At 46.2% G+C, this 15,012-nt stretch overlaps 1 protein-coding gene across 9 annotated transcripts in view; it reads left to right on the top strand.

Moving 5' to 3' along the window:
* Positions 1-15,012, top strand: part of LOC147031265 (neuroligin-3-like) — a 374,881-nt gene that overhangs the window by 167,847 nt on the left and 192,022 nt on the right. For 7 of the 9 annotated variants that reach the window (XM_085860583.1, XM_085860621.1, XM_085860611.1 and 4 more), the window contains one exon: positions 14,809-14,868. The exons of the other annotated variants lie outside the window; for them this stretch is intronic. In XM_085860583.1, coding sequence (XP_085716709.1) covers positions 14,809-14,868 — 60 coding nt within the window. The remainder of the gene's footprint in view (positions 1-14,808; positions 14,869-15,012) is intronic. 9 annotated transcript variants of the gene reach the window in all.

The raw sequence follows: 15,012 nt of genomic DNA on the forward strand, positions 1-15,012 counted from the left end.
CTGCCTACAGGACAGTCCTTGCAACTTGATCGATCCCGGCGCACATGGAAATGAACGGGGGGGGGGGATGCAAAACAGAACAGGGCTGGTGAACGTGGGCCGTGGGCATGGATGGCAAAAGCAGGAAGGCAAGGCATGACAAGGCTGCTGTAGCAAACACAGCTGGCAGTGAAGCTGACCGGCACAGGCCTTGAAGTAACACAGCCAGCCGATGAAGTTGGCCAGCCTTTGCCTTTCAGTGGAGGTTGGTGGAGGGAGTGCGGTGGTGCTAGCCACTCGGAAGGCGGGCTTGGACCTACCTACTGTCTCCCTCCCAACCTATCACCTTTGTCTGTCTCTGTCCATACCCACCCCCTTAATTTGTCAAAACCCAATTTAGCCCCAACTTTTTTTGTTTGTTTGTTTTTTATTTCTATACCTCCCACTATAAATCATCCCCTAACCCCCTTTACTGTCTTTGTTCGGCTAACCTATCCTGTCATCTCGCCTACTCCCAACCCCTACTTTCCCTTCCTGGAGGGGAATAAGGGAGAGCTAGCGTCCTGCGTCGAGGCCCAATGAAGCCTCAGGATGGACTCCCCAAACTTCAGCGATCTTAACCCAAAGTGGGTCCAGCGGCCCACAGCGAGAGCAAAGGGATGGATGGTGCAGAGGGGTACACTTCCTATCTACCCTATCCATTTAACTTTTGAACTACCCTGGGGCTTTCAACAAGCGCCTCTTGCTTAGACTCTTGGTTCTATCAACCCAGATTCCCATCGCCTTGTTGGTGTCCTCGCAAATTTCAGGCCTCAGCCCGCAATTTTCCTTCCGTGCCCTCACACGGTCTCATGGCTGGGATGCGTGGCTCGCTTGGCAGGCACTACCCTCTGCCGATTCCTCCAGCTATGGCACCCCCGGGCACTACAATGCCTCTGAGCCTACCAGCTCCCTAAACACCGGAGCGTGCCCTCTATGGCGACTCCCCTGAAACGCTCACGTGGCAGGCTGGCTTCCCGGGCCCCTTTCTGAGGGTCACCCGTGCCCATGACACTGCCCACGCGGCTAATGGCACCCCGGGCCCCCGCATCATGTGGGCGCACCCATGCCCACTACACTATCCCAGCCCCCCATGGGCCCTTGGCCTACCGTGGCCGACTCGCCCGGTGCCCGGGGTACCCACTCTGTGATACTCACCTTTCGCAGCCACCCTCCCAGCCCGTCAACAGGGCTCCTGCACCCCTCCAAAACAGGTTTCGAGCCTACACTCACACCAACAGCAAAAAGACTTCCATTTTGTCAATTTAACTAACCCACTAACTCACTTTATCCTGACCCCGGGGTCCCTTGGGCGGAAATCACTCCTCCCCCCCAATCACTCATCGCACCATGCATTCCACATTCGCTCCATTCACACAGACCCGCTGGCCTCACTCACTCACCAAGCACATGTTTCCACTTCACAACCCACAACTCACCGCTGAATCCTGCCATCCTGCTCACTACATCCCCTAACAACCTCGTGCTCCCACGTCGTCCCTTACACTGCAGCACATTCCTTTTAACCTACAAAGCTAAGCTACGTCCCCTCTACACATCCAAAGTCTGTCTTTATGCTCAAATCCAAAAATCACTTTCCCCACCTAAATCGCATCTAAATCCCTCTACCTAATCCATTCCACGGGCTCCATGAGGACTTACCCCTGCCCCATGAAGCCGGTCAAGCTAAGCTAACCCTTCCCCCGAACTAGTTCCATCCTGTGCCCTGGACAGGGGTCTTCCACTCCTTGCCCAGGGAATCCTGTTTACCCAAAGCGAGGCATGCTTTGCTCAATCTCCTCTTTTTTTTTTCATTGCACAGAACCAGCGCGGCAACTCGCAACCTGCGCACCAGCGTGGCAATTCACAGCCGCGCACCCTTGGCATGACGTCATGGCAGCTGTTCGCGTCCCTCGTCCCTCTTGGACGGTACCATCCGGCAGGGATTCACCCTCCTGTCGGATTCCAACCACACATGCAGCCATGACGTCACCGTGCGCATCAAAATAAACAAGCCTCGCGTTTCGAGGGGTTCCCCACGCAAACACATGTGCTTTGCCCGTTGGAGCTTCACACACGCTCGCGTGCAGAACCCGTCCGGTCCAAATTCGTCTATCCCAGCCTAAGCTTTGACCGTCCGCGGGATCGGCAACATCCACCGCTGGCGTTTCCGGACCGGGTTTTACTCCCGCAAGCGCGCACGTGGCGGCCTCATGCGTTGCACAGCATGGACCTCGCGCTCGCTGCTGGGCAAACCCGGCGCGGTTCCCAATACAGCTACGGCTGCTACCCGGCCCTTGTCCCTCTGTCGCAGTCGTCTCCGTTCCATGCACACACTCCTGCATATTACAACGCTCAGATTCCACTCCATGACATTCACCCCGGGAGACGCGACTGCATGTTCGCACATGCCCACTGTGATCTCCCTTTCGTACCGCTCTCTTACACACACTCTCTCTCACACGGACCCTCTCACTCACACAGGGGGTCTCACTCGCACAATGCGTGCTGGAAAGCACACATCTCCGCACACTCGCAAACACACACACCTGCACAACCACACTGGGGATTCGTGTCTCCACAAGGGTTCCCGGGGCCTCTATACCCCCCAAGCTGCACGTGCACCCGTCCACAGCACTCGCCCCCTCGACTCCGCCCGGCACGACCGAACTCACCTGGTCGTGACTCGCTTCAAGGGAGAATAGCGTCTCCCTCCGTTCCCGAAGGAGGCCATCCAGCTGCTTGCACCGTGCCACAAAACAGTCCACGAGCTCGCTCCCATTAAGCCTCGCTAACTCCGTGTGTGTGTTCTGTTCCTTCAACCCCGTCTTTATCGTGCAGTCTCTCCTCTATTTTTTCTTTCTCCCGAGTCTCTATACATTTTATTTCTGTTGCCTCTTTGTGTCTATTAGTTTCTTCCTGGATCCTCGTCTCTGTTTCCTCCTTCGTTCCATTTAATTTATTCTCGACTCGGTCTATCTCCCGTGTCTCTGGCAATACTTCTACTTCCTTCTTTGTCTCTGTTGCTTCCATCTTCTCCATTTTTATTTGTGTCTCCTTTATTAGGGTAGGTCCTAACTGTTCCTTCATCCGACGAGTGGTGTCGATTCAGTCCTGCACCACCGACATTGCTCCTTGTGGTGCTGTCACACATCCCACCTTATTGCGTTGTTCTACTTCCTGGCTCCTTCTGAGTCGTTCCTCCTCTCGGAACTTCCTGAGTTCTTCGTTCTCCCTCCGGAGTTTTTCAATCTCCGTGGACTCCAATCTTGCTCCCCGTTTTAGTTGTTAAATTTCAAACTCACATTGTTCTTGTTTTCTACCCCACAGTTTCTCCTGCTCTTCATTCTCCAATCTCATCGTTTCTTTTAATTGGCTCATTTCCTTCCTGTGTTTCATTCGCTGTTCTCTCTCTTCTCTTCCTTGTTTCCTCTCCTGTCCTTCCTTCTCCAGTTTCGTTGTTTGCTTCATTTGGTTAATCTCCCTTTTGTATTTCATTTGCTGTTCTCTCACTACTCTTCCTTGTTTCCTCTCCTGTCTTTCCTTCTCCAGTTTCATGGTTTTCTTCATTTGGTTCATTTCCATTTTGTGTTTCATTCGCTGTTCTTTGTCTATCTCCTCGCACTCCAGCCTCGCCTTTTCTTTCAATTGGTCAACCTCAGCTTCATGTTCTTTTTGTTTTCTATCCCATTGTCTCTCTTGTTCCTCACTCTGCAATCTTGTTATTTCCTTCAATTGACCAATTTTCTTCTCCTGTCTCATTCGTTCTTCTTTTTGTTTCTCACTCCACTGTCTTTCTTGTTCCTCATTCTGCAATCTCGTGGTTTCCTTCACTTCCAGCTGTTCAATCTGTACAGTGTGGTTCTTTAACGTTTCATTCTCCGTCCTTGTTCTTTCTTCTCTCACCATCCTCAACTCGTTTTGTAATCCTCTCTCTTTGGTTTCGTGTTTCAGTATCTCAGAAGCTTTTTCCCATAATTCCTCTCTCAATTTGCATGCTTCTTTCCTCCTTTCTGCACAACTTTCCCAGGCTTCCCTCCTCATTTCGTCCATTTTCTTCCCGTATTCCTTTCCTCTTTCAAAGCCATTCCTCTCTCAATTTTATCGTCCCTTCTCGGATTTCTATTTTCTTTTTGCCTGATCTTACCTCTTCCTTCAGTGTTTTTAATTCCAAGTCATGTTCACCTTTTTCCTTTTCCAGCTTTTTTCCCCATTCCTCTTCCAAGTTCTCTCTATCCTTGGAATTACCAATTCACTCCTCCTCCATTCTCTTGCTGAGCTCGCTCGTCCCTTGTTCCCACTTTTGGATCCTCAATTCTATTTCCCCCACTTTTCCCTCTCGTTCCTTGGCCTGTCTTGACTTCTCCAATAGTTCTTTCTTTAATTGTTTTAGTTCCAGCTCGTGTTTCTGTTTTTCTTTTTCGAGCTCGGTCCTCCATTCTTCCTTCAATTCTTTCCCAAGCCCGCCAATGTCCGGCGTTGGCGCGCTTGACCTCACCTGCCATGCCCACGTGGTTTGAAACGGTTGTTGGGAGCGCTCGCCTCGTGTCGCGCCATTCGCCGCGCCATAAATAGCTGCTCGCTCCATGCTGCGCTGAGGTGCGATCGCGCCGCCATTATGCGACTCAGTTTGCCAGCAGAGTTCCTGCTCAGAATATTGGGTTGAGCTTCCCCACGGATTGTAATTACAAGTACCGTCCCAGGCCATGGATTCTACATTAAAAGACATATACATTTCTACCCCCGGCACCCGCTCGCCTTGAAATGCCATCTTATTTCACATAAGCGGATTTAATTTAACGCGCTCGTAATTTGGAGGGAATCGGGGGTCACTTCACTCACCCCTGAACCGATTCCCGTAAATTTAGTTGGAGACCGAGGTGGATTTGAATCCCACTCCTGACACCAGTGCTGCGAATTCGCGCCCGCCGGCGTGCGATTGACCGCGTGTAGCCAAAAGCGGCCGCCTCGCCCACCGGAACGGACAATTCAGTCGTGACCCTCCGGGAACTACCGCCCGGAGCCAGTCACGGGTGGGGGTTTAACCTCACCACAACTCGGTCCGCATTCGACCCGCGCGAAATAGGGTCCGATCACCGAATGGTCGATTTACCTAAGTACTCGCGCGAGTAGCATACCGATGAGTTGTACCACGCCACAGGCCGACTCCGGACACGAACCGCTTAAGCGGTTCGTTCCGTATTACAGGGATAACCGAGCGGAGTTATCGTCGACCTTGACGGTTCCGATTAATTACCGGGATGTTGAAACCCACTACGAATCCCTTACGTGATGCAAGATGGAGATTCAATAAAAGGAAGGAGACAAAGCAAAGCGGGAAACAGTTCAACAAGCAATGCACATTTATGACGGAAACACGGAAGGCACGTATATTACAGTCAAGACAAGATGCAACAAAAGCAAATGCAATACGACCGAATAAATGGGCAATTATTTACAACACTTGTACAGTTCTATTTGTCGGGACTCGGCGCCACATCACTCATACAAAAAGCAAAGGAAAGAAAGCCACCCTCACAGGCAAGGAGGCAGACAGGTCCATGGACCAAATGTGCATGGATCCTGGAGGAGCGGCCAGGTCCACGAGACCGAGAAGGTCTCACCCGCGTCCTCGTGACGCGATGGCGGGCAAGCCACAATGTTCGCGCAGCTGCGCCCCGACTCCATGCCCCTGGCGTGGTCGGCGAGCCCTCTTCGGCGTGCTCCGCGCAAGCAGTTTTGTTGGCACCACGTTTAGGGTGGGGGAGGAACGGGGCCCCTCGGCACTATCTCAGCACGGATGGGGGGGGGCGTAATTGCTGATGCTCAGGGAGAGGGGAATGGCTGGCTGGCTTGGACCCCGCGATGAGACGAGCGACCCCCACACCGCAACCTCGTTGCTGACCGCTGTCTTCACTTGACTCGAACTTGAACTCTTCACTTGCCCTGACAAGCCGCCTGCAACTGACCCGCGCGAACTCTTCGAGTCGCCTTATGCTCGCGTCTTTATAGGCCGCAGGAGGAGCCTATATGCAAATTTCAGGATCAAAACGCGATTGGAGGTGGGGCCATGCCACCCTCTGTTCAGCCATTGGTGCGGCAAAAAGGGGGCATGAACCTCTTTTGATCCGAATTCCTCTCGTAAAGAATCCACGTTCATCGCGCTTGGAGGCGGGGCCATACCGCCCGACGCTCGCCCATTGGACGGAGAAAAAGGGGGCGTGAAGCCTTCCTGATCAGAATTTCTCCCTCGGAAAGGCCGCCATTCGCACTCGCGGCTCGATGCGTTCGGCACCAATCGCCGAACGGGCCCTGGAGAGCACGACGTTTGGTGTTGACTGGTTGTGTGGTCGATGGTTGGAGAAGGAGATAGGCGAAGGTGGTGGGGAGTTTGCTGTGGTGGTTTGGTGCTTGGCGGGCATCGTTTGGGAATGGCGGTGAAGCGATGTTTGCGTGATGGCGTTGTGGAGGTAAAGGTAGTGGCTGTTTGCGTTGTTGGCGGCTTCATGGTCGAAAATAACAATAGAGAAAAAAAATGGCTAACTCAAAGCGTCGCAGCCCGGATGAATCACACATATTCCCTCTATAGAACGGGTTTGGGCTAATTACACATGAACTTACCGATATATCTCACCTGAGGACTCTTTATGGTGTAATGCGAATTTCCACAACCGTAACAATATATACAGGGGGCTGCAAAAGTAGGTATACAGTAAGGATTTTACCAGTATTATAATATTGTGAATGTGTGAATGTGAATGCCGGGAGGAAACAGTTTGAACATTTGAGGGATTAATATGTGTATTATTGATTTTGTTGTACATTTTCGCCCGTTCGGCGTGCGGGCGACCGCCTTGATCTAAATTGCGGCCGCGCGCGCCCACCGAACGAACAATCTAGTCGCAGCTTTTCGGATCAACGCCGAAAACCAGCTACGGGTGTTGTTAACCACACCATAAATCGGCCATCTCTTCTGTCCACGTGCTACAGGGTTGATCGCCAAATTGTCGATGTACCTAATTATTCGCACAGACAGAAATGCCGGGGATTTACACCTCAACAGTGCCTGCACGAAAACGAGCCGCTTTTAAGCAGCTCGTTCCGTTTGCGATTGCCGAGCGGTTTTATATCGCCAAGCCCCGTCGGACCAGATGTACGTTTTATCGGCTATTAATCAGCCAGCTATTTATTCCGAATGCAATTATGGCAGTCAATGGTAGGAAAGGATGCAACGAGCAGGTGACATTTCAACAAAGGGGACATTTATTTCAAATGCACATATGCAATGAATGGGGGTTAGGGGACAAGACATGAGCAAAAAGACCTACAGCCGATATCTATTTATTATCTACATGCACTTAGTCAGTTCACTACTTAAGGACAAGGCGCCACAGACTTCCATGCAAAAACCCCAGAAAAGAAAGAAGAGAACTGGGCTCATAAGCCTTTAATGTTCCTCGGAGCTGTGATGACCGAAGGAGCTCCACGAGGCCGTGCAGTTTACCTTTATCGCCCTTGAGGCGACTCGATGGTCTTTTTGTCGGCGACCCTCCGTATGTCCCTATGGTCAAAGCTGCAGCTGTGGTAATGGCGGCTTGGTTGGTCCAGGCCTAGCAGTCCGGCCTGGTCGATCGGGCCTGGCCGACGACACTTCAGAGGAGCGAACAGGCCTTGCTCTTTACGAGTTGATGCTCTTTAAGAGCCCGCTCACTCCTCAGCGTTACTCGACCGACTCGGGGCTCGATCGCCCGGACAGTTAAGTAGCTGGCTGGCGACTTCTCTCTGGTTGGCAACCTCTCTCCGGCTGGCGACTTTGCTGCTGACTCCAACTTGACTGCCTCCATCGACCAAAAAATTGATGTACGTAAAAACATTTTCATTATTCACATTAATAAATGCACAGACAAAGCAACCACAAACTATGCTTTGAGTGGCTTGGTGACAAGTGGCAAGATGCTGCTGATTGGCTGTGCATGACTCGGTGTACTGTGGTTGGCTCCTCGCAAGTGACGTCAATACACCCTTTCTCTACCTATTTCCCTGTTCTTAGAATTTGAAAATCAAAAAACTGATCGCATCAAAACTGGGGCCTGGGGCCCACAGACTTGTTAGTTAGTCACATATACTTCTGATAATCATAATATTTTAAAGTGAATTTTGAAACTTTTTTATGACCATGAACTCGTAACAAAATGTATCTCGTAACCTCCCAAAATTTGTAACAACACGAGCTCATTCATATTTACAACCCATGAGGATCATCATTGTGAGACACAACCACACCAAAACAACCACACCTCAACGTTGCTTCAAATATTACATCATTCTTCAAACAGAACATTTGGAATTACCACTTTTTGGGTGGGAGAACCAAGGGGATAGAGGATGATGAAATGTCTAGTGTCCAAAAACAACACTTGTTGAACAACTTGAGTGACAAGCATTTCATTCAGCACACAACAATTATCCACTGACATAATATTTAAAGGCCCTGTCACACCTTGACGATTTAGCCAGCGTATGCCGACGTATAAAAAATTTGTCTAAAACGCTGACACACGTCGAATACGTATGGGTAAGTTTTGTATACGTTAAGAGCACGCTGGCATATGTCGTAGTACGCTGGCATACGTCGTAGTACGCCGAGCTGTTAGACAAATTTTCCATGCTTGAAATTTTTCGACGTATGCCAGCGAATGACTCACACGTTCCACATAACGCTGGCCATAAGTTGGCGGCACGTTACGCGATTGTTGACACACGTCGACACATGTTACTTGTAAGGTACTCATAAGTCGAAACGCGTCGAGGTAATGGTTCGCGTCAGTGTTCCAGACTCCCTGTTTTTTTTTTTTCTCTTTTTCTCTCTTCGGTATGATGGTGATGTTGACACTTCGATTTCTGGTGCGGTTATAATATAATATAATTAATAGGCTGCCGCTCAACGATTTAAATCATAACCGCACTAGAAATCGAAGTGTCAACATCACCGTCATACCGAAGAAAAAAAACCCCAAAAAAAAACAAAAAAAAAACAGGGAGTCTGGAACACTGACGCTAACCATTACCCCGACGTGTTTCGACTTATGAGTAACTTACAAGTAACGTGTGTCGACGTGTGTCAACGATCGCATAACGTGCCTCCAACTTATGGCCAGCATATGTGGAACGTGTGTCATACGCAGAGTATGTCGAAAAATTTTCAACATGCTGAAAATTTGTCGACGTACTCGGCGTACTACGACGTATGCCAGCGTGCTTCAGCGTGCTATTAACGTATACAAAACTTACCCATAACGTATTCGACGTGTGCCAGCGTATTCGGAAAATTTTTCATACGTCGGCATACGCTGGCTAAAATGTCAAGGTGTGACAGCGGCTTCACACTTCGATGTCCAATGCGGTTATGATTTGAATCGTCGAGCCGCAGCCTATTAATAGCCTACGCCACGTGATCGTCGGCGATACGCTGCCGCGCTGTGCATAAGTTAGACTATCGTTGGGCATAGGTTGTGAACGCCGACAACACGCTCAGCATTCGTTGATATAAGTTATCTATATGTTATCGAAACGTTCTGTGTACATTACTAATACGTTATGCATACGTCCAACTCGTTATGAATACGTCCAAAACTGGAAAAAAAAAACATCAATAGTTCAGCGTACGCCAGCGATTTCCATACATTTTGATACGTTGCCATACGCTGGCAAAACATCAAGCTGTGACAGGACCCTAACAGAGTGATAACAACAGCACAGAGATCACCATCATTTGCAGATACTTTCATGGGATTAGCAGCTGGCATGAGTGAGAATACTGAAAGCTTATTTGGCAAGCGAGCTAGCTGAGGCTCAATAGAGAGAGCGTGCAACAGTCTCACCAAAGGACAGGTTTGCTTGATCCCTTTCACACAGAAAAAAAGAAAACAGATCGTTTTTGCCTGTGATTAAACTAAAAATATGATGACATAACTTTCTTGGTGTACAATGTCAAGACTCGTGGAGGAGCTATTTTGTATAAGAATTTAATATAAGAATTAATTGAGGCACAACAACCAAACCCCTTCAACACCTCAAACAAATAATGCTGATCGATATTACCAAAAGGAATTTTCTTCGTAAAAGAAGGAAATCGATATTACTGGTATTTACCTTTTTTCAATGACTAACAGAAAAAAGATCACTCACACAAAACATGTTATCAATGATTGATATACCAATAATACAGGATGGCTGATTAGTAAGAATGTTGGAGATTGCAGTGCTCGTCAGGCAGTGGTTTTAACAGTATTTTGTATTCCGCACAGAGTAACAAAATTGTATGTAAATCCTCGCTTTAGTGAAGGTCTCCTTTTTCAGAATCGAGGAAATATCAGCACTTCTGCAGCTCAAGTGGCAGTTCTCTTGGACATCTTGGAAAACTATACTACATTCGCAATACTCGTTATAATAAGTCCCAGAAAAATTATATTCTACTGGTAGACCAACCGAACTAGGCACTCTGCAGACATGCTATCCTTTTACTGCAGCAGTATGTTCTTCCAGAGTGATGTCAGCTTAAAAGGAAAGTCTTTATAAAATAATTATGTGTTTGGAAGAGCTCATGAATGAGCGAGGAGACAGAGGGTAAAAAGACAACGGCATAGTGCAGTGGGGCAGCAGGTGCATGCATCAAACAGGGGAATAAGGAGAGAGGAGGGGAGGAAACTTGAAAGTAAGATGATTAGATAAGGTAGGGTTAACAAGGGAAGAAAAGTATTACATGTAGGGATGGAGGATGACATGAGATGGGAGTTACCATCATCTTGAAGTCCTGGAGGAAAGAGTGGCCATTGAATAGCTGAAGAGAGGTGGTTCCACAAATGGGATAACAGAGGATAAATCTAGAAGGGCACTCGGTGGAGCACATACCTCCGCCACATCATGCCTGATCCATGAGAACATATCAGGCCCAAACCATTTTTGAAATATCATGCTATACAGCACTATATCGTTTTTGGCCCAATCTCTCAATGGTGAAGAATCACTTTAAAAAGTAAATAATTCTCGTATCCAGATCCGTATTCGGATCTTCACAAAAATCAATTCGTCCTTGTGAAACGCCAAACATGTCCACCACGTTTCGTCCAAATCAGTCCACAACTTTTTGAGATATCGTGTTATATATTGATTTTGCCCTATCTCTCAATGGTGAAGAATTACTTTAAAAATTATCAGATCCGGATCCGGATCTTCACCAAAATTGAATCAATTCTTCCTTGTCACACATTAATTGTGTCCACCAAGTTTCATCCGAATCCGTCCACAACTTTTTGAGATATCATGCAATATATAGTTGTTGGCCCAATCGATCAATGGTGAAGAATCACTTAGAAATTCAAGTAGGCAAATCCGCATCCGGATCTTCACCAAAATCTAAACAGTTCGTCCTTGTCACACACCGAACCTGTCCACAAAATTTCATCCGGATTCGTCCACAACTTTTTGAGATATCCTGTACACAAACAGACAGAAAGGGGTGAAAACATAACCTCCTTCACCTTCAGTGGTGGAAGTAATGACTAACACCTGAAGGGACTGGGGAAGAACAGAGATATGAATGAGCAGATGGAGCATCACCTGAGGTGCAGCATAAAACAGAGGCCACCAACCTTTCTGTGATTTGAGAGCAGCAGATCTTTTGTTTCTTTCTCATCTCAGGAGATGCCAATCATATTGAGAGCTTTATAATATAACATACAGAATCCAGAAGAGGTAGATCGGAATCAGGAGCACCAGGGGAGCATTGTGCTTCATTGCATTATGAGCAAAGCTCTTGTAGGCTGAGTAGTTCTAATTTTTTTTGTGGAATGAGTTAGAACAATGGAGAATACCCCCTCTATGATGCAATATGATGTCAAGACAATCAGCAATCCAAATGTCATGGGTGATGTTGTTGACATTCAGCAATCAACTGTGCATTTGCTTTGATGTGTTTTCTTCATCATTTGGTTTTTGGTCTCTCCCCCTGTACCAACATCATATTGGGACATAGTGAAGATCAAAATCAGATGTTCAGAAATCAAAGGTGCATGCCATGGTCATGTCACGTTCTTCTGATGCGAGTCTGCATTTTCCTGCAGCATGTTTCTGCGTAAAGGCCACTCTTCCAAGCTAGTCAATGACAGATCTCCTGTCTACTTGGTGGCTATGCTCGAGTACCCTCACCCTAAACTCTAGGCAGTGCTGTAAGAATCAGGGAAATTAAATGGCTCTGCCTTGCAGAAGGCCCGAGAGGTTTACTGCTTCATGGGCATACCACTGCTTTATTGTAGGATCATGTTTTGAGGTCCGAGTTGTAGTTATGATGTTTTGCTATTCTCATATCTTTGTTCCAAGGACTCTTTATGGGATTGTCAATGAATCATGTGCAGCCTCCAAATTTTAGTTAATTCGTTGTAATATTGCTTGGTATTGTTTTCAAAATTACAGTCTGATATATTGGGCAGCAAAGTAGTGAAAGAGCATACCTATTCAACATAAACATGTCCTGGTGAGTATCGATGAGAAAATAAGTTCCAAATAATTTGTTTAATTTATACATAATCAGTTTGGATCCTTCCATCACAAATGAGGAGCTTTACATCAGAAATGTCTGCATAGTCAGTAAGGATCCTTCCATCGAGAAGAAGAACATCTTCAGCTGATTTTTCAAGGCAGTTTCAAACTTTGAAACAAAACTTCTGGAAGTATCTAACTGCTGCAAGTAATTCATTCTAAGTCTAAGGAGTACACCTCTCCCTCCTTTAAAAGTTCCCTTTTTATATTGACTTTGTCAATACCTATCAACATTGAGAAAACTAAACCTCTCTTGCAGCTGAAGAATTGGTGCTTTTACATGATTTATAGAAAAATTTTGTTCCTGAGTCCTGTGCTGTGAAAGTGCACGTCAGTGGCATGATGTTACTCAGCAACGTTTGTCCAATGCAACACCATTGAGTGTAATTGTTTTTCGTGTGCGTTTTGTGTGGTTTTGGGTGGCATCTCATACCGTTTGTAATCATCCCCTTTTGCTGGTTTGACAAGGTAAAATGGAGTCTTCCCAGAGTTCAATGTATCCACCCTCTTTATTGTAGGATCACGTTTTCAGGACCAAGTTGTGATGTTCTGCTGTTCTCATATCTTTGTTCCAAGGACTCTTTTTAGGATTGTCAATTAATCATACGCAGCCTCCAAATTGTAGTTTATTCGTTGTAATATTTCCTGGTATAGTTTTCAAAATTGCTGAGGCTCTGTTTTATTACTCCCATTGCTCCAACTATCACTGCCACAATGTCATCAATCCTAACCTTCCAGTTATTGGGACTTTGCTTTTCAAACCCTGGTACATGGTTTTTTTTTAATTGTTATATTATTTAGGCCAAAGTCACTGGGTAGTGACAAGCCAATTCGCAATGCTGTCCTTTCCCTTTTAGATGTGGGCACTATGTCGAGTTGAAATGCGTTTTTTTTTAAATGTTTACTCATGATGGGGTGGTCCATTGTGGGTTGCATCAGTTTAATTTTACTTGTGGATTATCTTGAGCTGGCACTTAATGGTGGCAGATTTACAACTCGGCAATACATTGACAATCTTGGATCATTTAGTGAAATGTTTTGCTGGTTCCATTGGCTGATGTTCACTCCAGTGTGCAAGAGAATCCTCCATTTCAAACTACCGTAATTTCAATTGAAAAGGAAACAAATTGGAGGACACAAAAGTAAGTTATGCATTTGCCAGTAAGAAGCCCAGACATTAATCCTTTTGAGCATATTTTGTAGCCTTCTATGATGTACAAGCTTGTGCAAGGAAATTTAAACACAGGAAAAAGCCATTTGGCCCTCACACCTATGCTTTATTCACACCCCATTAACTCAATCTCTCATTTTACTTATCTTTATGTAGAACCTGATTAGCTTAAATAGCACTCTCTTGTATTGGCTGGCACTGATTGAAAGTTATAGCCCAAAACTATCCCCTTTCACCTCATAAAGGTCCTGGAGCCCGTTTTTGATTCACTCAGTATTATTACTTAAGCATCCTTATGGAATCGTACCATTTAAATTAACATTACTTTGGCAAAGCATTTTTTGTTCTCATGAGTTTCAGTTCATGAAAACAACTAGCCTCGGAAAAACTGCATTGAAACTACACTCTATAAAAATTGGAATGACAGACACGGAGAAACAGATAGCAGCGGAACTTCTCGGGGGGTTGAAGCATTCGGCACGCATTTTAGATAATTTTCTCATACATTCACCAATCATATAACTTATTTTGGACCAAATATGTATGCTAAATAGCTGCAAAAGCAAGGAGTGGATTAAAACAGAAAAGAGCATTTTATTTCAACAATGCACATCATTCATTTGCAATATTTATCATCATCAAGGCATTTTGAAGTGTGCCACAACCCTCACTGGAAAGCCTTTTTTAAAAGCTTGTCAATCCCCTATTTTGGTTGCAGGGTATTTTTTCTTTCATTTACCAAAGTCTGGTAAACGAACACTAATCACAAACAATTTTTTTTGAAATTGTTGTGGGGACAAAAATGATGACGACGAGGTTAAAATTATTTTTTGGGGAAAAAAAAAACGTTTTTTTACTGAGGCAATTTTTTTCAGTTCTACGTCATGGATTTTGCTGGAAAAAAAATTTTTTTTTGCTGTCTTGTCGCAATACCTGACATTTTTGGCTTCTTCCTCTTTTTCTTCTTGTCTTTTTTTTTTTCTTTTTTCTTTTTCCTCTCGTCTCCTCCCCCAACCTGCCAGGAGTGAACGCCAAGAAACATGGCGATGATGTCGCAGCCTATGATGGCACTGAAGAACAAGGTACCTTCATTATCCCAGAGTGCTAACCAAAACAAAATGTGCCATTTGGCATTTTTCCTCACTTTTTTTTTTTGAGGGAAATTATCACGACATGTGACCTGGTGTTTGCATTTGCCAACTGTAATCAACTTTGTTCACCTGCCT

Source organism: Eptatretus burgeri, chromosome 2, assembly GCF_056783735.1.
Source record: "Eptatretus burgeri isolate ZD-2024b chromosome 2, Ebu_testis_v1, whole genome shotgun sequence".
Taxonomy (NCBI): domain Eukaryota; kingdom Metazoa; phylum Chordata; class Myxini; order Myxiniformes; family Myxinidae; genus Eptatretus; species Eptatretus burgeri.